Raw genomic sequence first — 25,664 nt, forward strand, 5'->3', positions numbered from 1 at the left:
GGCAAGTGCCCTGTGGTGGTGGAGGCTGGACAAAGGGTGACCACCGGCCAGAAGATCTGCACTAAGTCTGTGCTTTGCTGTTACCCACCCATGTCCGTGGGCAGGTGCGGCTGCCTGTCCGGTGTCTTCCGTAAAGAGAGGAAGGGGGGAGGCTCGAGGGTGGAGAGGGGGCAGACCGGACAGTGGCCTGGAGCTGCCTGCCACCGGCCTGTCCAGCTCCAACTTGGCTCTGGCTGAGCTCTGGCGTTTCTGGTGTGCAGTTTGGCCTGGGGCGGCCACACGGAGCTGCCTGGGCCGGAGTCCCCGGGGCCTTGGTCATGAGCGCAGTCTGTGCACATTGTTGGCATGCCTCCTTTTGCACGCTGAGACACCAGGCCCGGTGCCCCGGGGGGGCTCTGCAGGGATGGCTTTGTGCCTGTACCTGGCGTTGGGCCAGAGGCACAGGGGCTGCTGGTCGGGCCTGGGCACACGAGGGCGCCCCGAGGAGCCTCTGTGATTCGCTCACCCCCAGGTGTCCCTCCAAGGTCCTTGTAGCTCTTGCGTCTGCAGGAATGTGTGTGAGGCTGGCCCTGCACAATAGCAGGTGCCCGGCAAGGATGCATGCGAGCTCCGATCCGCGCTGGCCCCGCCCTGCCCCGGGGACTGTCCCCTCCCTGCCAAGACGGAAGCCAAGTTAAATGAATTTCTTTCTGGAGCCAATGGGCCGGATCTTAAGCCTTCCTGAGAACTGAAGTGTAATTTAAGAAACTGGAAGAAATTATTGAGTTGGTGTCCTAATCCCCCGAGAGTCTCCGTGCGCACTCCACTGAGCAGCCTAATCCCCGCTGGTGCCTCGACCCCGGTGGAATCCTTAATTACCAGAATCTCATTTCCGCTTCGTGGGCTACCTGAGTAGCATCTGTCGCTCAAATAAACTCATGTGAAAATAAAGTATTAAAATCAATAATTCAACTCGGGGGTGAAATGGAACAGAAAACTAACTGCAGCCTGCACGCCAGATTCCTGGGTGGCCCTCGCGAGGCTCTGACCTCTGCTCTCTGTGTCTTCCGCAGGGGTGGCGGTGTGCGTTTTGGCGTCCGCACTGTCTGGAAGCAGGGACAGCCGCCTTCTTACAGGACCGGGCCCAGTCCCCGGGAGAGGCGCTGGCCACTGTCCCCTCTGGGTCAGGGGTCACCTCTGGGAGGGGCCACGCAGGCCCAGGAGCTTCTCTTATCTGTTTCCATCCTGATCACCTATCCGAACTGGTCTGAAAGGCCACCTTCTCTGGGATGTCTCTCCGGATTACCCGTCTCTGTAGGCTCATGAAAAGCACCAAGGGTTATCAGTTGCTTGTCATTTTGTGTAGTGCTGTGGTAGGCATGTGACTGCCTCTCCGAGTCATCCCAGGGGAAAGGACACGGCTGGTGTGTGGCCTCCCAGACTTGCGTGGCCCCTTCTTGTCTGCGAGGGAGTGATGTGACCTGCACACACCAGGGAACATCTGTGTGCAGGAGGCCGGTCTGTTTCTGCCCCACCTGGGTTTGTGTGTGGGGGGGCAGGGAACACAGTGAGGTGCCCTGGGCCCCATCAAGTCGGGACCCACGCTCACCAGGCAGTGACCAGACGGTGTCACTCATGAGGGCTTATCCCCAAAGTGTGGGGGGGAGGTCGCGGAGACAGGCATCCCCATACCCAGCAGGGGGACCCCATCCAGCAGGGACGGTCACGGTTTTAGTGACTGCTTTCTGGGAAGGAAGGCCAGCTGTGGGTGGCTGGTGCCAGGTTTCCCTCCCTCCAGGAAGGAGGTGAAGCTGGGCAGCGGGGAGTGAGGAGGCCTCAGCTCCACAGGCCAAACACGTCGTGCAAATCTTGTGCAGCAACGTCCGGTCGTGTCACTTCCTTTCCGAGTCTGCAGAAGTCCCCAAATGCCCGTGGCTACCCTGCCGACCTCCACCCCGTCTCTCTCCAGCCAGCACAGGCCGCTGGGGGCCACAGCGCTGGTCTTTGGCTAACTGGTAAGGTTTCTGGAGTCCTCAGGTCTGGAAAGCAGTCACTTGGAATGTTCCACGGGTGATTCAGCATCGACTGACGCAGGGGGAGACGGTCTGTGAAGCCCAAACATGTGGTCGTGAGGGGCTGGGACGCTGGCGATTTGGGGTTCCCGTTGTCGCCAGCCTGACGCTCTAGAGTCTCACCTGCCCCCTCCCCCACTTTGTACCCGGTGCAGCTGTGGTCATTACAGGAACCACACCCAGACCATCCGCACCTGCCTGTCCACACAGCCGGAAATCTGAACACGCTCCAAGCAGCCGAGGTTCTCACTGACGCCCCCCTTCCAGCCACAGCACCCCCCCACCCCCACACCACCTCAGTTCACAGGAGGAGAAATCCCAGGCGGAACATAGCTTGCAAGATGTCACCTCACCTCCCAGGTTCCCCCAGCTGGGCCCAATGGGTGACGGGCTCACATCTTAGCCCAGCTGCACTGCCGAGCCCTTCCTGCCTCGTCCCCCTGCACCACCCCCAGGGCCCTTCCCCAGGCTGCCCACACCCTCCCTCCACCTCCCTCCACCAGCCTGTGGTTAGCAGGGCCGCGAACGCCAGCACGCTGTGTGCAGAGTACAGATCCTCCTGGGATCTGAGGTCTCTGGGACGCAGGGTCTGTCTACACCCGCTGAGACAGGCCTCCCTACAAGGCATTTCCATCAGCACGCAAACAGAAATGGGAAACAATGGGAATTTCTCCCAGATACGGAAAGGGTCAGCGTTTCTCCAGGAGCAACCACACCACCAAGCCTTGGGTGGCTCTGTGCTGGGCTGCTTTGCTGTCGTGGGGACCAGCGTAAACTTGATGGGCCTCTTTTGCTCTTTGGTTATTTCACTGTTGGTACAACATTTTCTAGACTAGCGTTCACCCCGCTTCAGGTGGAGAGGGGAAAGGAATGTCTGCCCCAGAAAGACTTGGGGTGGGGCTTGCGCCGGCTCCTTGGCCGTGCTGTCACTCCAGGCGCCACAGCCACGCTCACCATGAGAAAGGGGGGGCATCGGAGTCCTCCTCCCCACCTCCCTGCCTCGGCGGCCGCAGGTGCAGCCCTCTGCTGAGGAGGTCTGGGGTGGGTGGGGGCTCGACAGCAGGGTCCATGGGCACCGGCTAAGCAGCAGGCGTGGGGGTAGGAGGAAAGTCTGCCCAGCCCGCTCGCCACTTCCTCAGGTTTGCTGACTGCTGCTCAGGGCGCATGGCTGGGCGAGCGCCAAGCCCTCGCTGCCTTGTTGGCATGGCTCCAGCTCTCGAGCCCCCCCCGGCCGGCCATGCATCATGGAATATTGATACGGTTCCCCCAGACTTCTGCACCTGACATTTGATTTATAGCTTTAGGTGTTCTTTTTAATTCTAAACACTCGATAGAGGATCAAAGGAAATGTCATATTTGCAGCGTTGAAGCCCAGAGTGACACCTCGGCAGCCAGAAGCGGGGGGCGGGGGGGGGGGGCCGCCCGAGGTGGCTTTCACCAGCGGCCTCTTCCCTGCCTGCCATCCTGGGGTTCAGAGTGCCCCGTGCTTAGGCTGACACCCCTCCTCTGTGCCCCCAACACTTCAAATATTTATCACATTATATAGCAACCTCCAGAATATTGCCTTCATTTAAGCTTTTCACGTCCCAATGATTTTTTATTATTTCCATCGACCAAAATAAATGAAGAAATGTTTTAGACTACACTTGAAAGCATGTAAAAATCAATAACTGGATTTTAAAAGATTTAAAATGTCTTGAATACATTCATTTTCAAACATTTTCCTCTGATCTTTAAATAGCTTTTCTTGGAGCATAACATTTTTTTGAAAAGTCAAATATGGAGCATTAAGGGTATAATTACCATTTTAATTATAACTCAATCATCCTATCTGCTTTGCATAGAAATTAAAGCTTTTATGTCAGGATTTGGGGCACTCACAAATGTTCAGGAGCAATTAATGTTAAAAGTTTAATTTTTTTCACAACCAGGATGAACTTTAGAGTTCCTAATTTCGTTCTTGCTCAGAGTGGAAAGCGTGGATGCTCCCCCTTGTCACTTGTCGCTGAAGTAAATCCCTTCCCACTGGTGACTTGGTTCGGTGTCCAAGGAAGCACAATGGCAGAGTCGCGGCTCTGCCCCTGGGCATGGGGCCCGGCTGGAGTGACAGCCCCTCGTCTGTGGGACTGTGCGTGTGCAAGCTGCGGGAGGCGTGGGGGTCCATGGCCTGTGCTCACCTTAGGCTTGCAGGAGCCCCTCTCTGCTGTAGGATCTAGAATAGTCCCTGCCACTCAGGGGTGTGACTTTGCCTTCTGCCCCCAAACAGTAGCACCTTTCAATCCTGTAGATTCAAGAGGCAGGGACTGTTTTTATGACATAGCAAACCAGTACCCAGCCTGATGACACTTGGGCTTATGGAAAGTAACACTGGCTGCAGGCCCACTGGAGTTCATGGCACTTAGCCCTGAAAAAGAAATGTTAAATGATGGATTTCCCATCGTTTTGCTGTAAATGAGTGATGTGCTCCACTGCTGGCTCCTGGGGCCCAGGCTGCAGGTGTTTGAGTACACATGTGCACGTGTGCAGATACGTGCACGTGTGTACCCGCGCATGTGTGTGCATGTGTGCACATGTGCGTGTTATGTGCGTCCGTGTGCCTACATGTGGGCATGTATGTGCTTGTGCGTGCACGTGTCCACGTGTGCATGTGTGCATATTTGTGCACTGCGCACGTGTATGTGTGCACGCATGTATGTGTATGTGTGCATGCACATGTATGTGCATATGTGCACACACGTGCATGTGTGCTCATTTGTGCATGCATGTGTTTGCGCACATGCCCACACACGCATATGTGCATGCGCACACACATTTGTGTATGTGTGCATGTGCGTGCATGTGCATATATGTGCGTGTGGGGTACATGCATGTGCATGTGTGTGCACGTGCACACATATATGTGCATGCGTACGTATATGCATGTGTGCATCCATGTGTGTGTGCCTATGTATGTGCATGTGTGTATGTATGTGCACACACATGGGTACATGCACGTGTGTGGGCTTGCTTCTGTGTAAAGTTCAACCTCGCCATTTTTCTCCCAGTTAAGCCCCCAGTCTAGGACCCTGCACATTTCCTCCTGGGCCGCCAACGTTCAGGCTGGAAAGAAAGTCATGTTTATGGATGTTGCTGAAACAAAACGAAATACTCACATTTCTAGGCCATCTGTGGAAGTCCCCTCTTCCCTGTACTTTGTGCTGCCTGTGTGTCTCCTCTTGACTTTTTATTTTAGCCTATGTTTGTGGTTTGTATTTTCCTCCCTTGTGCTCATGCCTTACTTTTCGGCTTTGTTAGGAGAAGTGGCAACGGAGGCAGGCGGACATAAGTTTAAAATAGTGACTGTACCAACTCTTCTCCACCTGCAGTGAGGCCGTGCTCCCTGAGCATCACTTGCACACGCACATAATCCTGACCGGGAGTGTGGAATATCCCGTAATCACTAATGCCTGGCAGGCAGAGGCAGCCGGCTTTGTGAGTGATCCCAGGGCCTAGAGGTTTCCCAGGACGGTGGGGATTTCACATACTTTTATTATTTCCAAGGAAGGAAAAGTTTTTAAAAATCCGAGTAAATACGACTTAGGGTTTAATGGCTCTGGAGGGCTCCTCCTATAAATAGCTTCACCCCTCAGGAAATATCCCTTTCTCGGGCACTGGCTGCAGACTTGGGTGCAGTACAGGAGGCAGCAGCACGATGGGTAAGTTGAGTCCCACGGCATGCTCAGGGCTTCCCTCAGCCCCTCCCCGGCCTCGGGAGGCATGCGGGCAGTGTGGTGCCAGCAGGGCTGCAGCCCTGGGGCGGAGGGGCCCGTTTGTACCCTCACCCCTGCCGGCCCCAGGCTACAGGGTGCTGCTGTTTTCCTGGTGCTTGCCTAGCCCTGGCCACACCGTGGTAAGGGCCCCCCACTCCGTGGTCCCTCGCTGGTGGTGTGAGTGCGGGTTTCTGATGATGCACATCCACAAGCACGTTAGCAGTGACAGTGCGCCCACCCCATCCAGGTGGGTTTGGAGCTACTGATCGTCTGCATTCTGCCTGGCCGGGCAATTTGCGACGGTGAAGAACATAGTATAATTTTGTCAGACGAAGTAAGATCTTATCATTTTCCAGCGTTTACTGCTGTATGAGTTTCATAGGAACACAGCAAAGAACAGAAGCAAAACCCATCCATGATTGAAGGTGCCAATCACAGGTACCAGCTGGCTGGCGGAGGACACGACCCGCCTGTGGGGGTGCCACACGGCACCATGGGTTCACCTTCCCACGACCTCCTGGGCGTTCCCTGCAGAATTCGCTCCCTGCAGAATCTGTGAACCACCCGCCAGAGGGAGAGCGACTGAGCTCAGGCGGGGGCATCAGGAGTGACGTCGGAAAGGCTGCTGGAAACAAGACACGCCAGAGATGCTCCTGTTCTGGAGCTCAGTGGAGGGTGCCGGGGTCATTCCTGTGCTGCTTACCACGTACTGATTTGTGCACTCAGACTTCTCCCTATGAAAAACCCTCCATGGTAATTGGGGTAAAAAGTGAAATAAAAGGTGCCCGGGGCCTGTGGCGGGTGGGAGGACCAGTGAGGTCTCCAAGGGGACAGTCATAATCACAGCCTCCCTGCGGACGAGAACTCACCACAGGCGTTCCTGTCTTTTCCAAACTTGGGAACAGTCCAGTCTGGCGAATGGGTTACTGGAAGGGCGTTGGGGTTCACACTGCTGTTTCCCTCTCAGCCTCCGGCTTGTCCTCAGTCCCGTATGCCGCCATCCCCTCGACGGGTGTGGGGCTCACCCGGGTTCTGCCTCTTCAGCCTCTGCTGTCTTGTCGCAGGGGGCCTGGGCTTCCCAACCACCGCCGTCAGAATGGAAACCACATGTAGATGGAGTTTCATCCCCAGTGCTCGGTGCACAAGTGTGTCAGGTGGCTCCCACGTCCAAGACATACTTCCTATTTGTTTGTTTGTTTATGAGCAGGGGAATGAGAGAGCACAAGCAGGGAGTAGGGGAGGTGCAGAGAGAGAGAGAGAGAGAATACCAAGCAGGCTCTGCACTGTCATCGCAGAGCCCGAAATGGGACTCCAACCCACAAACCATGAGGTCCTGACCTGAGCTGAAACCGAAAGTCGGATGTCTAACCGACTGAGCCCCCCAGGCATCCCCCGAACATGCTTCTTCTGAGAACAGTGCAGGCCTCAGGATTGTTGTTAACACAGCAAGGGGGAGGGGCTCCCGAGAGCATTTGACTTTTACAAGAGAGAAGGGAGTAGTTTGTCCAGATAAACTAGCCCACTCAGGGGCAGTGCGTCACACAGGGGTTGTTTTCACTGTGGGTGGTTTTGCGCAGAGAGGAGGCTGGCGTCGGAACCCAGGCTGGCCTCTGTGTCATTGGGTGCTCCCCATCGAAGGCACAGTGTCCTCTCTCAGGCTGAGAAAAATGACCAGAGGAGGTGTAGCGGACAGTTCCTGGTTGTAATACGCACAATTTAACCACCGTCTGCGGAGAGGGAGTTCTCTCGGTGACTTTATAACTGTCATTCCGCCAGATAAGATGAGGTTTGCTGACAGGCTGCTGGGTCCTATAAATTCATTCATTTTTCCATAATGGGAGAAGATGATAAGGTGGCAATACGAAATAAGACACAGATGATAAAACAATTCCCTACGGAAAAAACATCAACGCGGAAGTGCTGGCGGGCAGATGATAAAATGCCTGTTTCCTGGTTTTTAGGCACTCAGATAAAACATTCTGGAGAATTGGCCTTGTGGGTGTGTCGTGTGCCAAGCCCTGTGGCAGCACAGGACTGTTGGGGTTAGTTCTCGGGGGGGAGCACGTTTTACTGTTAAATGTCCTGACTGCACCTGAGGTTGTCAAGTCTTCTTAGACAAAGGTTTGGCTTCGACTTCTGTCTGTGAGACTGATGGGTCTGTAGTGAAAAACCGTCATAACTCATTTGGATCTGAAATCCATCCCGTTGGCTCTTACAGGCCTCCCTGTGTGGTGCTATTCATGTGGGCCTTTCCTCCCATCTGTGGGGCAGCCGCCAAATCCTCCCCCACCCTGGTCAGGCAGCGGGCATGCCCTGGGGAGTCGCCCTCATTCCAGAGATTGCACCTCAATCCGCACTGCTTGAAAAAGTCCACTGTGAGCAAAGACCATCACACCACCCGCCATTCTCGGAGGCTGATGATGCTACAGTTTCAGTACGCTCCTTGTGACCAAAGACACACACTCTGTTCTCGGGAGAGTGTCCTGGCTACCAGGACCTTCATCCGGGGTTGGAAGCAGGGCAGGGCCAGGAGCCCCTGTTCTCTAGCACAAGAGGAGGGGGGTAAAGGATGTGACACGGACTCCAGCTTCCCACCGTGGGAGTGGCCATGGGAATGGGGAGCAGAGGGCAGGGGCAGTCCGGGGGGTGAGTGAGTTCTGTGTCCTCTTGGCCATGGGATGAGAGCCCAAAGCAGAAACAGACTGGCCAGCTCTCTCCTTGGAGCAACCCAAGTTTTGGGCTCAGGAGACACAAATTGGTCCCTGGTGATAGTTGTAAATAACTCGGCACTAGAGAAAAGTGCGGGTCTCAACATTCCTCGCTATGTCTTTAATGAAAGTCTCTGAAGCTTGGTAAGAGGCAACGGGAGAGCTGGAAATCATTAAGGACGGGCCATAAACTTGATTTCCTGTGTTCTGTGCTAAATCTCACTTTCTGCTGCTGGAAAGAACTCAATCCCATTTGATAAAATCTTTGGTAGGCATAGTCCTTCTTGGAAACTGTTTTGTCTTTTTTAAAAACTCAGTGCCATGTAGGGCTCAGCACTAGGGGTACAGTAGTCTGATTTTGATTTCTGTCTCTGTCTTCTTATACTTTTTCTAATTCTTTAGACTATAAAGTACTTGAGCTGGGTTTTCTCACTGCCTGCTACTCAAGTTCTTGGTTTGGGGAAAATAATGACTAGTTAGTTTGGGAGCTTGGTGAGGAGCTCAAGTGAGGGATGGTGAAGACAGAGCACAGTGTGTTTATTAGGCTGATACTGAGGTGGGGGAAAAAAGCATTAAAACAACACCAAGAAAGGATGTTTAAAGCAGTTGGCCATTTGGGACCATTTACTGAAGGAAAAATAGGAAGTAGTCAAACAGATCACAGCAGCTATGGAAAGCTTTGCTCCATTGTAATTGAGTATAATCTTCTAGGTCCACAATGATGTAGGGTCTAGAAAAATGACACTTGATGGTTGGGGCACTCTCCTTAAGAAGAAAAGCTGTTGCATTTATGATGATTCCTATCCAAATTACTTTAAAAAGTTTGGCATTAAAAATAAATTTATTTCAATTATTCCAGTTATTTCAAAATTCACTTTTGGATTCATCCATTGCGTTTTCCCTACTGTAACTAAGATGGAACCAGCAGCACATCACTGAGACACGATTCCACCCTATTTATTACATTTGGCACAAAGAGAAAGAGCAAAGACTTGGCTGACCTTGTTACAGCAATGCTGGAATCAAACCATAACACATCTGTTTGGTCTGTTAGAGGGCAGTTTAAAAAGTAGATCGGGGCTTGAAAAAGCATTGGAAGTCAGTAAAGGGGGAAGACCTTTTCCATAAGCTACTTTTGTCTTTTAAATGAATTAATATACTAATACATTCAGACCAGCACCAGAACAGAACCAGTGTGTACCATATACGCTTCAGTCAATATAGTCACCATGCTCAGCACCACACTGCACAGATGCTTTAGGATATCTTGAATTTGTAAAAATACACAATTAGTATCTGTATGTTGAAAATTAACAACATGCAAATGGAAGAAATCAAGTAAGACCTAAGTTAATGGAGAGATGTACTATGTTCATGAACGGGAAAACTCAAATAGTCAAAGTGTCTACTTTCATGAAACTGACCTATAGTTTAATGCAATTCTTATCAAAATACCAGAAAACATTTTTGTAGATGTATACAAGCTTATTCCAAAATTTATATGTAAAGGCACAAGTCCTGGAATAACTAAAACACCCATTTCATGAGAAGTGGAAAGAATTGCATCACCTGATGTTGAGGTTTAATGGAAAACTGCTAATCAAGACTGTGTGGTGTTGTGAGGGGGTGGATGGATAATCCATGGGACAGAACGGAAAGCCGTGCAAATGTGCCCAGCTGAGTTCTGACAAAGGTCCATGGGCAGTTCAGTGGAGGAAAAATTGCCTTTTCAGCAAACAGAGCTGGAACAACTGGATTTCCATAAGCAACCCCCACATCGACATGCATCTCACACCTACACAAACATTAACTGAAAGTAGCCATATTCTTGAACTTTTAGAAAAATGCAGGAGAAAATTCTTAGGTGCTACAACAAGGCAAAGAACTCTTAGACTTGACAGCAAAAGCACAAGAAAGGAAGATACTGGGGACTTGGATCTCACAACAATGGAAGGTTCACGATAGACCCTCTCACTTATGATGATGAAAGCCACACTACCAAGAGGAAATGTTCGCAAGTCCCGAATCTGACAAAGTGCTAGTAACCGGAGCACACGGAAGACTCTCAAAATCGTCAGTGAAAACATACAATTGAATTAGAAAATGGGCAAAAGACACGAGGTATGTCAGCGAAGAGGATGTGCAGATGGCAGATTAGCATGTGATAAGATGTTCAGCTTCATCTGTCACCCAGGAGACGCAGATTAAACCACATGGGACCCTACGACACACCTGCCAGAATGGCTAAAATAAAGGGTACTGGCACCACCGGATGGTGGTGAACAGTGAAGGACCTAATCCCTCACATGGCTGGTGCTGTGCAAACTGGTGCAGCCACTCTGAGCAACAGCCTGGCAACTTCTCATTGCACTGAAGACCGGATCCCTGTATGACCCCGGAAAATGCCTATGGGCGTTTATCCCAGAGAAATGGAAATTTATGTTCTTACACGAAAACTACATTGATGCTTAGAGCAGCTTTAGTCATGATCGTCCCAACTGGAATCAACCCGATGTCCTTCACTGTGTAAAGTTTAGACAAAGTGTGGCCCATTTGCACCACGGAACACCACCCAGCAGTAAAAACAAAGTCTTGATTCACACAGCAAGCTGGATGGATCACCAAAGAACTATGCCGAGTGATCAGAACAATTCCAAATACACACGGTATGATTGCATTTACATTATGGTAAGGAAACAACAAAATTATAGGAACAGAGGACAGATTGGTGGGTGCCAGGATTAAGGAAGGGGTGTGGGAGGCAGGTGGGTGTGGCTTTCAGAGGCAGCAGGACACACCTGTGACGATAGGTGTCCTGTGTTGTCACTGTAGTGCTGGCTGCACAAACATACCTACATGTGTGACAGAATTGCATAGCACTGAACACACACACACACAGAGTCCTGGGCCTCATCCCTAGCTGATCAACTTGAATGTCTTGAGAGTGAAGCCAGGTGTGTCTGCGACACAAGCATCTTGAGGATTCTGTAGAAGGAGCCAACCTTATGCTGGGTCTCCGACCATTCAGGAGCCACAGCCAGCAGAGTCCTCCTTCCTGGCCTGGACTCTGTCTTTGTGAGTGTCCCCTGAGCACGGGGTGGCAACATGCATGCTGACAGGACCCAGTGCAATGTGGCAGCTTCACACCATGCCTCCACAGCTGCTGGATGAGGACTTCGGCCTGGCACGTGCCAGCGTTTTGCTATGTGGCAGCTTCACACCATGCCTCCACAGCTGCTGGATGAGGACTTCGGCCTGGCACGTGCCAGCGTCTTGCTCCCCTTGGCACGTTGGGGCTGATGCCATTACGTCCCTGCAGCACCACTCCTAATAATACACTGCACAGTGAAGGAAACAATCAGCAAAACTACTAGGCAACCAACAGAATGGGAGAAGATATTTGCAAATGACATATCAGATAAAAGGTTAGTATCCAAAATCTATAAAAAACTTACCTAACTCAACACCCAAAAAAATAAATAATCCAGTGTAGAAATGGGCAAAAGACATGAATAGACACTTTTCCAAAGAAGACATCCATATGGCCAACAGACGAAAAAATGCTCAACATCACTCATCATGAGGGAAATATAAATCAAAACCACAATGAGATACCACCTCACACCTGTCAGAATGGCTAACATTAACAACTCAGGCAACAACAGATGTTGTCAAAGATACAGAGAAAGGGGAACACTTTTGCAATGCTGGTGGGAATGCAAACTGGTGCAGCCACTCTGGAAAACAGTATGGAGGTTCCTCAAAATAAAAATAGAACTACCCTACAACCCAGCAATTTCACTACTAGGCATTTATCCAAGGGATAGAGGTATGCTGTTTCGAAGGGACACATGCACCCCCATGTTTATAGCAGCACTACCGACAATATCCAAAGTATGGAAAGAGCCCAAATGTCCGTTGACGAATGGATAAAGAAGATGTGGTATATATATACAATGGAGTATTACTCGGTGATGAAAAAGAATGAAATCTTACCATTTGCAACTATGTGGATGGAACTGGAGGGTATTATGCTGAGTGAAATAAGTCAGTTGGAGAAAGATATCATATGTTTTGACTCGTGGCATTTGAGAAACACAACAGATGAACATAAGGGAAGGGAAGGAAAAATAAGATAAAAAGAGAGAGGGAGGCAAACCATAAGAGACTCTTAAATACAGAGAACAAACTGAGGGTCGCTGGAGGGGTGGGGTAGGAGATGGGCTAGATGCATGAAGGGCATTAAGGAGGGCACCTGTTGGGATGAGCACCGGGTGTCGTATGTAAGTGATGAATCACTGGATTCTACTCATGAAACTGATACTACATTGTATGTTAACTAACTTGAATTTAAATTTAAAAAAATTAAAAATTAAAAAATACTAAAAAATATTTTGTAATTGTCCACACCCCCTCCCCCGCCCTCCCCCACAACACGCACAAAACACTGCAAACAACCTGCCTAAACTTTGAAGGGGGTAACTGGAGGTTGACTTTGCTCCATATTTAAATATTTCTCTCATTCAGAAAAATAAGTAAGAGCATTCAAATAACATTAGGAGACCCCAGGGCCTCTTTGTGTAATGGGTGGCTGTCAGCTGGCAGTGATCAGCCTCCAGAAAAGGCCTCCAGTGCTCCTGCAGGGCTTTGTGCTGGGCCCCCAGGCAGAGAAGACCCATCGTCCTCACCCTGCAGAGAAGGGAGCGCACCCCGGGCTCAGGAGCTCTGTGATGCCTGGCGCCCAGGGATGTCTAGAGAGTCCTTCTCCCAAGTGCCAGGCCGTGGTGAGGTGTGCACGTCTTCCTGGTTAGCGGGACTTCTGTACTTTTCATTTACACCATTTGCTTGGAAGAATTGGTTGGTGGACCCAGTGTCTCTCAGAGAATCTCTACAACGGGGAAGGCAGTCAGTTACAACAGTAGATGTGCAAATACTAAGAAATTCTAATCTTGAAAATGGCATGGAAGTGAATTGGACCTTTTCCATTTGGCAAACATCCGTTGTGGTGTTTTGACTATAAAGTTAAAAATATAGAGAAGAATAAATCACTTTCTTGAGTTAAAAATATACTTTTAGGGCCTTTTGGCATAGAAGGCTAAGCAGGTATGAATTCATGATTCATCAAGGACTATGGTCTGAGGCTATTGAGAGCTTTGGTGACATTGTGAACAAAGAGAGACATGGTGGGAAGACTGTGACACACAATTAAGAGGACCCATATTCTAGTTCTATCTCAGCCACTGTTTTTCTGTGACCTTGCGAGTGACCTTGCCAGATCCCACACCCACAGTTTAGCTGTTCTTGCCATAGTAGTGGCAAAGGAGGAGGATAAGGAAGAGAAAAAGGGGAAAACAACAGAAAGAACATTAGTCCTCTCCCCCAAAGAACTTTGTTAGGCCACATTTACGCTAACATTGGTGCGGCTGGGGGTGTGCCCTCTGTCCCCAGACCACATAGGCGGGAAGTGGGCAGTGGCACAAAGGCCTTGAGAAAGAGGAATGCATCCCTGACATCACGGAGAGACATCACGGTGTGACACCACAAAGTAACATCACGGAGTGACATCATGGTATGACATCACAGAGTGACATCATAGAGTGGCATCATGCAGTGACACCACAAAGTGACATCACGGAGTGACATCACGGAGTGACATCCTGGAGCACCGCAGGAGCCGGAGGGGGGCAGTGGCCTGGGCTGAGAGGGCACTGTGAAGGGAGATGATGAGGTATTTGAGGGCCGATCGGTGTCAGAGGCTGCAGGTCAGGGGTCAGGAAGGATGGTTCCAGCCAGCACAGTATGGTGGTGGCAGAGCCCTGCCTCTGGGCCAGGGGAACCCCAAGGGGCGTGGCTCCCGATAGGGCCGATTCCTGACCCCCAGCTCAGAGGCGGTGCTCTGATTATGTCTGGCCTGGTGGAGGCACTGAAAGAGCTTGAGCAGGCGAGAAGCATGCCCGAGTATGGGGCTTAGCGAGATTGCTGACGCAGCTTCACGGAAAAAGCGGGGCAGTCTCCCGGGACCCGGTCAGAGTGTGGAGGGAACCTACTGCAGGTGCAGCAAGGGCTGCTAGGTCCCTGAGGCACCGAGAAGTGGAATCCACATGTGTTGGAGTCGTGGGGTGAGACTGGACAGAGCTGCAAACGGCCCAGCCTCGCGGAAAGATTCTAAACATGGTGGAAAGGGGGTGTCCGGAGGAGTGTTAGTGCCCGGATTCCCTGTCCTCCTGTGTCCTTCTGGTTCCTATGGGATGGAACAAACAGCCTGCGCTCAAGTGTCAGTTCGGAATCAGCCAGGGAAGTGCCGCTCTTCCACGCAAGCCCATGTGGTAGATTCTCCTTGTTATTGACTGGGTCAAATTATTACCTGTTTCTGGGGCTATGAATCACGATGTGTTTTGCAGATACTCCTGGAGCAGGGAGGGCTCCCCCTGGCTTGTGTGCCAGGCGGAGGGGATGCCTGGCAGCCTCCCGCCGTGCCAGACTCGCCCTGTGGAGCTTTGGCACGTAACACTCTTATTTCTTGTTGCTTATCAAGAAGCGGCTCAGGAGAAAGGAGCCTCCAGAAGTTTGTCACTGCACTAATTTATGAAACGTCGAGTTCAGACACGTTGCTCTGATTCAATATGAGGTTCACACTCCAGCTCGTGCCACCCGTGGCAGCCACGTAGATAAAGGGTTTAACAAAATGCTGCCTTATTGCATTTCGGCACGACGGAGAGCTTCTTGGCAGCTGCCTCGTATTTTGTGCCTGCTGCCAGTTGAGATGTAAAACTTGTCAGACTATTTCTAAATGGAAATCCAGGCATTGACAATAATGAAAATGTGAGTAAAATAGGAGAAACCCCTGCTATTAAATCTGTGCCAACGACTTCTTAAGAGTTTAAATAATTAAATTTATTAAAATGTATCACTTGTTCAAAATCTTTCAGACTGGAAACCAGAATGTCCTGACCTATCAGCACATTAAAGCAGCTGTGTGCCTGGTGAGTGAGCCTGCCAGGCCTGGTGGCACCCTTTCCGGTTCCTTCCTCAACCACTCCCGCAGTTCCTGCTGCTAACCATTTCCAGGCTGTCTGCCCAGCAGTCCCAAGTGCCCAGTCTCCTTTCTGGGCACGGTTCTTCTCCCTCAGCTCCCGCCTGAACTTTGCTGCTCTGCGCGTTTGTTTCGGGAGCTGAGGGTTCTTGTGGACGGCTGCCTCTTTCTGCTCCCAAAACACTGTGTCTTCACCCCTTCTAAGATCCGTCTACGGCAGCACCTCAGCCACGGGCTGGCCCCAGATTCCACGTGTCACGAAGGACCAGCCTGGATACCTGACTTGTCCTTGGAAACAGGACCTGGCAGAAGCGTTCTGACAGGTGGTGGGGTGGGCAGGATCAGGGGCTGGTGGCTTGCCGCTGCCTGTTGAGAAGGCTCTGGAATGGATGCCTACGGTTCAGGATCGTGGGCCCAGGAAAGCTGTGTAGAAGAAATGAAATTTTTTCTTCGGTTTTTCCTAATCATATGTAAACATGACTGGAGTGTTTTCTCAGACTGAAGTGACATGTTCAACGGTGTCTTCCCTTGAGTGGCACTTTATTATCTTTGCATTTCCATAGAAGTAGGGTACGGCTGCATAATCGCTGAATTTTATCCACGTTCTTTTTTATCTGAAGATAGAAGTAAGGACTTCTTCAGCAAGGAGGGGTGAGTCGGGGCTGATTGAGCCACATGTTCTCCTGGTCTCCTCTCAGGCAGCAGAACAGAAATCAGTACAGCCTGTGGTGTGATGTGTAATGTGGGTGGCCCTTCCTGGTATGGGCTGGCCACAGTCACGGGCTTGGCCAAGCCACACTAGAGCCCTGGGGCCTTCAAACTGACTCTACACTGTACATCTAAAGTAGCTTTGAGTGTTCTTTGCACATACACACATCAATCCATTTATAGATGGTGTGGGCCGCTCTATTAATTAATTTGTAAAACATACACAGAGGTAGAAATTGAAAAATCACCAGCTCTGTTCCAGGAATGAGGGGTATAAGGGAACTTCCTTAACCTGAGAAAGTAACCATGAAAACCCACCGCTCACATCATACTCAACGGTGACTGAATGCTTTCACCCGACCGTCAGGAATAAGACCAGGGTGTCTGCTCTGACCACTTCTGTTCAACACCATCTGGAGCTTATAAAGCCATCACAAGAGAACACTGGACATTGAGAACACTGGACATGAGGCTTCATGACCTCAATGGGGCGATGATTTCTTAGCTATGACACCAGAAGTACAGGTCACAAAAGGAAAAATGGATCAAGTGGGCTTCATCAACATTAAAAACTGTCATACTTCAAAGGACATCATCAAGAAAGTTCAAAGACAACTGCAGAGTGGGAGGAAGCATTTGCAATCCTGTATCTGATACGGGACTAGTATCCAGAATGTACAAAGGCATCTCATAACTCAGAGAATAAAAGACCCAGATAAAAACAGTCCAAGAAGCTGAACAGATATTTCTGCAAAGATGCACACATGAAAAGATAGTCAAGATCACTGGTTGTCAGGGAAATGCAAGTCGAAACCACAACGAGATGCCATTTCACACCAACGAGGATGGCTAAGACAGAAGCCAGCTAACAACAGGTGTTGGCAAGGATGTGGGGAACCTGGAGCGCCCGCTCACTTCTGGGGGCACCGTAAAGTGATGCAGCCACTTTGGAAGAGACGTTGGAGATTTCTCAAAATGTTAAGAAGGTACTTGTAGCACTTCCACCAGTAGGTGTATACCCAAGGGAGATGAAAACACATGTCCACACAGAAACGTGTGTGCACATGTTCACAGCAGCATTATTCATAATAGCCCGAAAGTGGAAACAACCCCAATGTTGAATGAATCAGGTGATGGATGGATAAAGGAAATGTGGTTCATCCATAAAGTGTAATGTTATTTGGCTATAAAAATGAATGAACAACCAATACATTCTATATCATGGATGGAATTTGAATAAAATATGCTAAATGAGAGAAGCCAGACATGAAAGCTTCAATTTGTATGATTCCATACACTTGAAATGGCCAATCCTTAGAGACAGAACATAGATCAGTGGTTGCCAGGGGCTGGGGAAGGGGAGAATGCTAGTAGGGTTTTTTGGGGGTGGTTAAAACATTCTAAAATTAGATGGTGGTAATAGTTGCACAACTCTGTGAATATACGAAAGACCATTGGATTATGGACCCAACCATTTGCAGTTACCCAGCAAGCTGTTAGGTTTGTCTCAGAAATCTCCCATACCCGTGATATGGTGGTTGTTATGTGGACAGTTTGGGAAGACTTGAGGAAAATCACTCTTGAATCTGTCAGGCTACAACATTTGGACTCAGAATGTCCCCTACTGTTCTTTCCACTCGAATACATTTGAACATTAGGGCCTGTGAAGCCCCGTGTTAGAATCCTAAATCTGCAAATAGGCAAAACTGGAAATGCTTGTTGACCAGCATTGGCTTTTGTTGCTTTTGGAGCATCTAATAGATGTTGAACACCTTTTGCTGATTAATGAGAACTATTCCAATGAAGAATGGCATGTTTTTGATATTTTGACATAAGGATTCACAGGACTTCAAGACAGTACAGGTGCTTCCCTCTGAGAGAAGAGAATAGAAGTGGAGAGAATTCATAAGTTTAGGACCAGAGCCTTCCAACTGCCCCTTTCTTCCTCCATATATTTGTGTAATTTTGGTTTTTTGATGATATGTATTCAATATAGAAATGATGAGATGGTTAACTAATTCAAATGGGATACACCAGTTTGAGGAAAAATCCCAAAACTTTCAAGTGATTTGTTTGACCAAATTGACTACTCATAAGTAAAAATGATGAGTCTGATTGCTCTGGGAAACACAGCTACAGTTTTCCTTTCTGTAGATTTTACATTATGCACTTTCTTCCTGGTCTCCTTCCCTGCCCTTAACCAATATCTCATGGTGTGTTAACTAAAATTTAAATAAGCACATAAATAAATGAAATAAAAATGCAAGAAGTGTATGTGTGGGGCAGCAGACACTGTGTTGGCAGGAGCAGACCCAGGTGGCGGGAGGGGTGGGGGTGCTTGTCTGAGGCCAGCCCATCTTCTGGGTCTCGGCCCCATTCGCACAATGCCAGTTGCTAGTGGCCAGCTCAGAACTCACGTCCCTGAGCTCATTAAAGGAAAGTGCTCGATCCGTTTCTCGTTCAATTGCCAGCTCATTAGAAGTGCCCCCGACTTAGCTGAGTTTACTCAATTTTTACTAGCTTTCCCCTTGGTTTTGATTAACTTTGGCACTGTAATTGCTCAGTTCGCAGTCATCCTACGTTACACGATCCTTAGGCGGCCAGCGTTGTGTTGCTGGGAGTGACAGGGCGTCCAGCGTGCATGAGGCTCTTTGATTTACCCTCCCCGCAGCCTGTGCGGTCGGTCCTCCTGTTTACCAATTTTGTACGAGGGTGAACAGGCAGTGTGCCGTGGGGAGGGGGGAGGTTCGGGCTCCTGAGTCCACAGCCCTGACCATGGTGGGGGGGGGGGCCTCTCCTCACGGGCTTGCTGAGCACACGGTAATTTTGAGGGTGCTGTTTGTGTCAGCAGGTAGTTATCCTGACATGGGTTTTCTCACCATACGAGTACATCATTCTAGTAAATAAGCAAAGTGTGTGTGTGTGTTTAACGGAGAAAGGTCCCAGGAAAACAAGTGTGGGCAGCAGGAGGAGGCTGGGGAAGGTAGGGGCAGCCCAGCAGCCAAGGACCAGAAAGGAAGCGGACACAGTCACTGTCCTGCACGGGAGAGCCGGTGACAGACCGGCCGTCAAACCAGCTGCCTGGCCCCCTTCCCACGTCAGCCTTAGAGCAGGACACGTTTCAGAGGAAGAGGGCAGCATGTGCTATGGGGCCGGTGCTCAGCGGATCTCCAGCAAATGGATCAGTTTCGTGTCAATTAGTGAACGGCATGACGTATGAAAGAGATCAGGCTTTCTTCTGGGTCAAATACATTTGAAAATACGACTGGTGCTGTGGGCAGTAACATCTGAATCTGTTGTACGTAAAGTTTGCGGATCAATCGCTCTGGGCTTCTTAAAGAGACATCTGCTTCAGGAGAATAGGCATGTTTTCCTGTACTGTGTACACAAAGTCTCTCTTCATATATGAATGTGTACATTTATTGTTATAATTCACATGTGTCAATCCAGCTACTTCAGTGTAGATCCTCTTATTAAGATTTACAGCCTCAATAGATGTATCCTTAAGGTTTCAAAGCGGATTATTTTCCATGATTTTGCAGTTTTCCTTGTATAAGGAAAGTTGTTTCCTGAAGCCAAACACATTTATATAGAGTTAAAAGTAACTTCCTATTTTACCATTTGGTTTTCTGTTGAGTGTATCTGAGTTAGCCCTCTATCCTCACCTTTACCAAATGCTTAACACATATCTAAAACAGCACAGTAAAACGTATTATAATTATTGCTTTCATTTCAAGTCTTTTCCTGAGTTCGGTTCTGAAATTTTAGCATGACTAATAATCATTTGGGGTAATTGTTAAAAAGGGAGCCAAAGATATTCTGATTTGGCAAGTCTAGGCTAAGTGCCCCGTATTTGCATTTTAAAATGTGATGTCCAGGCAGATTTATGCTGGGAGTTATTGGATCACAATGGGGAAACCCATTGACCAGCTGTGAGCAATTCTCAAGGGGAGGGGTTTTATCCTGTTCACCTCTGTATATTCCTAGCACCTGGCACATCACCTGAGGCAGCATATGCTCATTACATTCTTGTAAGATGGATGGATGGACGGAGGGATGCGTGGATGGATGGATGGATGGATGGATGGATGGATGGATGGATGGACAGAGGGATGCATAGATTGATGGATGGATGGATGCATGGATGAATGGATGCATGGATGGACAGAGGGATGCATAGATGGATGGATAGATGCATAGATGGACGGATGGCTGGCTGGATGGCTGGCTGGGTGGATACATGGAAACCACTCTCTTTGCAAGCAGGCCTGACAGTTTATAAGCCATTAGTTGAGCTATGAACAAACTTTGGCAGTCATTTATGTCTTTTCTAAACCCTAAGGAACATTTTTGTATGTCTTAAATAAGAATAAATCAGTGCCTGCCTAAATAGGATATACTTTCATTTTTTTTTTCTGATTTCAAAAGTCATCAAAGCAAAATCTGTGCATCCTGATTATCTCATTGTCTTTGCAACTAGCTCATTGCTTTGTTTATCCTGTTTTGTGCATACAAGTCAGAAATATGTTTGCATCACAAACTGCCTTCCAAGTGCCTTAACACCGAATTTGGATTTGAATAGTACTAAATGGGTCTTCACATTGGCTGTTGTGGTTAATATGACCATTCATAGCATGTTTCCATATATCTTCGTGACAAATGTAAACATAATTAACTCTTATTCAAAAGTAATTGGGTTGTAAAATCTAGTGATTTCTAAACGTGCCCCCCATTTTAAGAAAGTCCATTATGCAAACATTCAAATTTGTGGAATGCATATAAATTCAGCACCAACTCATTTCAAAATTATTCTTTGCTTTACCACAGAATTCGGTGAAGGAGGTTTTCCAACAATGGGATTCCACAAAACATTTACAATGTTACTAATTTTGTAATAGTCCGATGTCGCCCATATGGAGTGCAGCAGCCCCTCTGTTAAGGCAATTATCTCATTATCGTGGGACTCTTGAGGCTGTCTTTTATGCTCATCATGACTTTCTTAATGGGTTTCATCATGTTCGCCTTTGTTTCATCAGTGTCTTAAAGGCTTGGTGCCTAATTAATACTCTAAGCATCTAAAGGACTTTTTTTTTGGATTCTTGCACACCTCTGTCCCTTGAGATTCCTAAAACATTGTGGGAGCCCCTCAATATTTATTAAATGGATACTCTTGCTGTAGAAAGGCAGATAATTCTATATTATGATGTATGAGTGCCGTGTGGCTGTGGAAGGAAATGAAGGCTTTGAAGGCTCCTTGGAAATTTCTTCTTGTTATAAAGCAAGAATGACCTTTGCAACTCCACTTAGGTTCACTCCTAGTGAATTACGAGGTGTTCCTCATGGAGGAGATATTTCCTGTACTCTGCTCACCCTCTGAAGACCACAAAAGTTCTCTGTAGAAAAAATTACACCTTCTCAGTCCGCCGAGGGTTACCTATGTCAGGTGAAGTTTATCACTATCCTTGGTTTCAGGAAGAATGACTCTCAGGGTGGCTCAGCTCATTACCTCTGCTCCTCAACTGCCGTTCTCAGTGGTCGTGGCCTTTGTGCTGGGTGTACAGCCTCTCTGTGCTCCCTTCTCCCCCCATGGAAATAGCACGTGGCCCGGCAGTGGGGATCCACTCAGGACGCCAGAAACCAGCAGCCAGGACATGAAATGGGGCAATTTTAGAATGAACTCAGAGAAACTTTGCTCCCTTTTTCACTTAAAGATTTGTTTGTGGGCCTTATACACAACACTGAGTCGACTTTCCCAAAGTCAGTTACTGGGAGAGATAAATAAAGAGGGTCCAGGGGCACCTGGGCAGCTCAGTTGGTTAAGAGTCCGACTCCTGATTTCAGCTCAGGTCATGATCTCACAGTTCTTGAGGTCGAGCCACATGTCATTCTCTGTGCTGACAGCATGGAGCCTGCTTGGGATTCTTTCTCTCTGTCTCTCTCTCTGCCCCTCCCCTTCCCTCTCTCTCTCTCTCTCTCTCTCTCTCTCTCAAAATAACTGAATAAGTATTAAAAAAGTAGATCTGTATAGTAGATGCCTATAAGCACCTAGCACAGGGGTGTGCCTATGTGAACTTCTCTCCAAATTGAATTCCAGTCCTTGACCAAACAACCAAGTGGTGGAAAGACAAAATACCCACCGTGCTTCCCACTCAGGATTCAGACCCTGAGTGCGGACTGGTGGTGGCACAGCCGTGTCAACCGCAGTGAAAGGATATGTAGGTTTTGGCTCATGTGACAGGTGAGCTGCGGGCAAGTGGTCCGTCTGGTTTCTTTGGACTGGTCAGTTCAGGGATGCCGTCGAACCTGTGTGTGTGCAGGTGGCTTGCCGTCTGCCCCTCCTGCCTTCTGGCCCCTCTCCTTGTCCCCTTGGCCTCACGGAGGGGGAGCCGTGGGCAGTTAGAGGAAACCTAACACCTGCTCTGCTGTTCAGGTCCCAGTTAGCCACACGACTGTGCTCCATTGATCTCATTCCCGTCTCCAATGCCAGCAGAAGTTAGAGGGTGAGTCACGACGTCTTTCAAGGTACCTGGTTAGCCTGTGGAAGGGGGAACTTACAGGGTTGGGCACGCCAGAGTCTGCTCACAGACAGGCCCGCTCCAGCCTGCGCCGGGTCTGGGGCTGACGCCAGCCTCGTCTTGGCGTTGTCTAGTGTCGCTGCGGTCCTCTGCCAGGTGGAGCGTACGTCCTGGTGTCCTGAAAAGCATCTGTTTTAAATGGGAAGGTCTCGTGGAAGCCAGTCCCCATGGAGGAAGCCTGAGGGTGCCTGTGGTTCCCAACGCCGCGGGCATCTCACTGGAAACAGGGAGTCCATCCACGGGTGATGGTCATGCCGGCTGACAACACACAGTCAGCCCACTTCCCAAGCGCAGCCTGCACATTTCAGCTGATTCCTGCACAGTCGGGCCGTCTTGGGCTCCGGGTTCACCGCTTCTGGTCCCTGGTCCCTGCAGGTAGACCTCATTTTGTATCCTTCTCTCCCCATTTCCACTTTCCGTTCTTCAGATTCATGTTAGGTAAGATGTTCACTTTCACTTCCCTCCCAAATCCCTCTGTGGGGAAAGTACCGGAACAAGAAAATCAGGCCCAACTCGTGGTCTGTGGATTGTCTAGAATGGTGTGGATTTTCCGTGGGGATGGCCATGGTCCTCTGAGGAGAGCCAGCCACAGGGCAAGCCTCTGGGATGGCCCCCTGACACCCCACACTAGTGGATTTTGGGGCAGAGGTAATGGACCTCTAGGCCGAAGGAAGACAGGGCCGCCTTCCTCTCTGCTCCGCCAGTGAGTCGGTTCCAGACTCTGAAAAGGAGTGCTGGGCGGGGACCCTGTTCCTCCGCAGGGTCCTGGGCTGCCGAGCCCCTGGCTTGCTCATCCCGATGCCCTCTTGGTCCTCGTTCACGTCCGTGTTGCCATCACCAGCAGCCTCTGCAGGGGCCCAGATTCTGGATTCAAAGCACTGTTTCCCTCTTGGGGTCCCTCTGGTTCTGGTTCCATGGCTTCTAGCCATCTGCATGTCCCGCCCTAGGACCCCCAAAGCCAGCCTGGCTGCATAATCATCTTCCTCCAGGGCTATCCCTGCTCTGTGGTGGACAATTGGATTGAACTGGGGTCTGCAGCATTGCAACAGCACACATACTGCGGTGAGTGTCCCCCTGCACCTTCCGCTGACCAGACTCCGGAGAGCAGAGAGCGGCGGCCTGCAAGGGCAGACGTCCACGAGGGGGTCAATCAGAGCCTTCCGCCAATTCGTGTAGTGGTTTGTAAAGACATTCCATGGAGCCCCGCCTGGGTCTTCGAGGGTTTTTCTTTTCTGATGCCTTCCACCTGTACCCATCTGCTTTGCTTACAAAAGGGATTAAGAGCAGACAAAGCAAAAAAATAGCGGCCAGTCCAGGGTACGGTGGATTTGTGCCAGACTTTGAATATTTTGTGAGTCAGCACTTCCATAGGAAAGAGCTTCTCCCGCTCTGAGAAGTTGCTCTTGGCAGAGGGTGTCCTGGTGGCTGCTGAGACAGAGAGGCGTCCGTCTGTGATGGTGCCGACCCTACTCGAGATCACATGCAGATTCGATAAAAGTACTCTGAACAATAGAGCACAAGGCTGGGAAAGACCTGCTTTTGATGTAGATCCTGACCGTTTCGAAGCTGTCCCGGCAGCCTCACTTCGCCATCCTGCATTCTGGCGGTTTCTTGGAGAGCCAGGGTCTTGATGGCCGGGGAGAAGGGGAGCACGTGGCCTCCAAGTTCTGTGGCCCAAGCGGGCTGGGAATTACCCTGGGCTAGAACTCAGCTAGATCCAGCCAGAACCGCCCATCCCACGGCCCAGTGTCCCGAGGCTGCACGTCATGCCTTTGCAATTGGCTTATTTTGCCTGGGACACTTCTGCCTGCTGACCCGGGACACTGTTCCTCTGCTGTGCATGTTCCAGGTTCTACTGATCACAACGGTCCTGTGTGTTTCTTCCAACCAAATCGGGCCATACAGCAGGAAAGTGCCATTTGTCAAGGATGTGGGGGCTCTGGGGGGTGTCCCACCAGGACCCTGTCCCTGTGTGCTTTCTCCTGCTCACGTGCAAATACCGCCGTTAGGGTGCAGATAGAGAGTCAGTACCTGACCCGACGTGATGTGCCCCACGTAATCACCGAGCAGCCCATGGTGCGTCCCCCCTCCCAGGGAGGTCGGCAGCCCACTCAGCCTCACACGTGGCCCCTGGCAGACCAGGACTGAAGCTCAGATGTGTGACCTCAGAGCCCCCTCATCACCACACCGTCTCCCTGACGTTAGGGGGGGCTGGCATCCATTCCCCGCCTCCCCGCCCTGCCACCTCCCGGGTTTGTCTGCTTAGAGGTCGGGGGGAGGCTGCGATGTGGGCTCTGCCCGAGACTCGTGGGCTCTCGGGAAAGTCGGCCGTCATGTGGGCACCCCAGCCTCCCTCTCACGCCTCCTACACAGCCGTCTGCATGCTGGTCTCGTCCATTGGCTGCTTGGTCTGGGCTGGATGAGAAGTTGGTTGGGAAAAGAGGGGTTTGACCACGGCCACTCCCCATGTCTCCTGCCATTTATTATTCTGACTTTTTACTCTTTTTTTTTTTTTTAAATTCTCTCCATCTCGACAGCAAGATTCTCGGCTGTGTTCATGAAGGAAAGTGACCCCAACCCAGGAAATCCCCAAAGCTCTCCACTGGAATGTGGGAGGAAAATACTAAAATTTAAACGTCTCGTGTGATTACAACAATGTTTTGCATTTTTTGCAAACACAGGATTTCAGCTTTATGTGTTCTCAGCATGGGCCAGAATTTTGTTTTTCTTTGTTTTGTGGGTCTTGGGTTTGGAGAGAGGACGGTGCGTGTGTGGTCTGTGTGGCATCCACAGCAGGGCGCACTTAGAGCTCCTTGGATCCTGGCGGCACAAGGGACCTG

At 49.9% G+C, this 25,664-nt stretch overlaps 1 protein-coding gene across 1 annotated transcript in view; it reads right to left on the reverse strand.

Annotated features, from left to right (window-relative positions):
- Window positions 1-25,664, reverse strand: part of ADARB2 (adenosine deaminase RNA specific B2 (inactive)) — a 133,757-nt gene that overhangs the window by 87,720 nt on the left and 20,373 nt on the right. The window contains 1 exon segment of the mRNA XM_042990927.1: window positions 12,505-12,527. Coding sequence (XP_042846861.1) covers window positions 12,505-12,527 — 23 coding nt within the window.

This window comes from Panthera tigris, chromosome B4 (genome assembly GCF_018350195.1).
Source record: "Panthera tigris isolate Pti1 chromosome B4, P.tigris_Pti1_mat1.1, whole genome shotgun sequence".
Classification (NCBI taxonomy): Eukaryota; Metazoa; Chordata; class Mammalia; order Carnivora; family Felidae; genus Panthera; species Panthera tigris.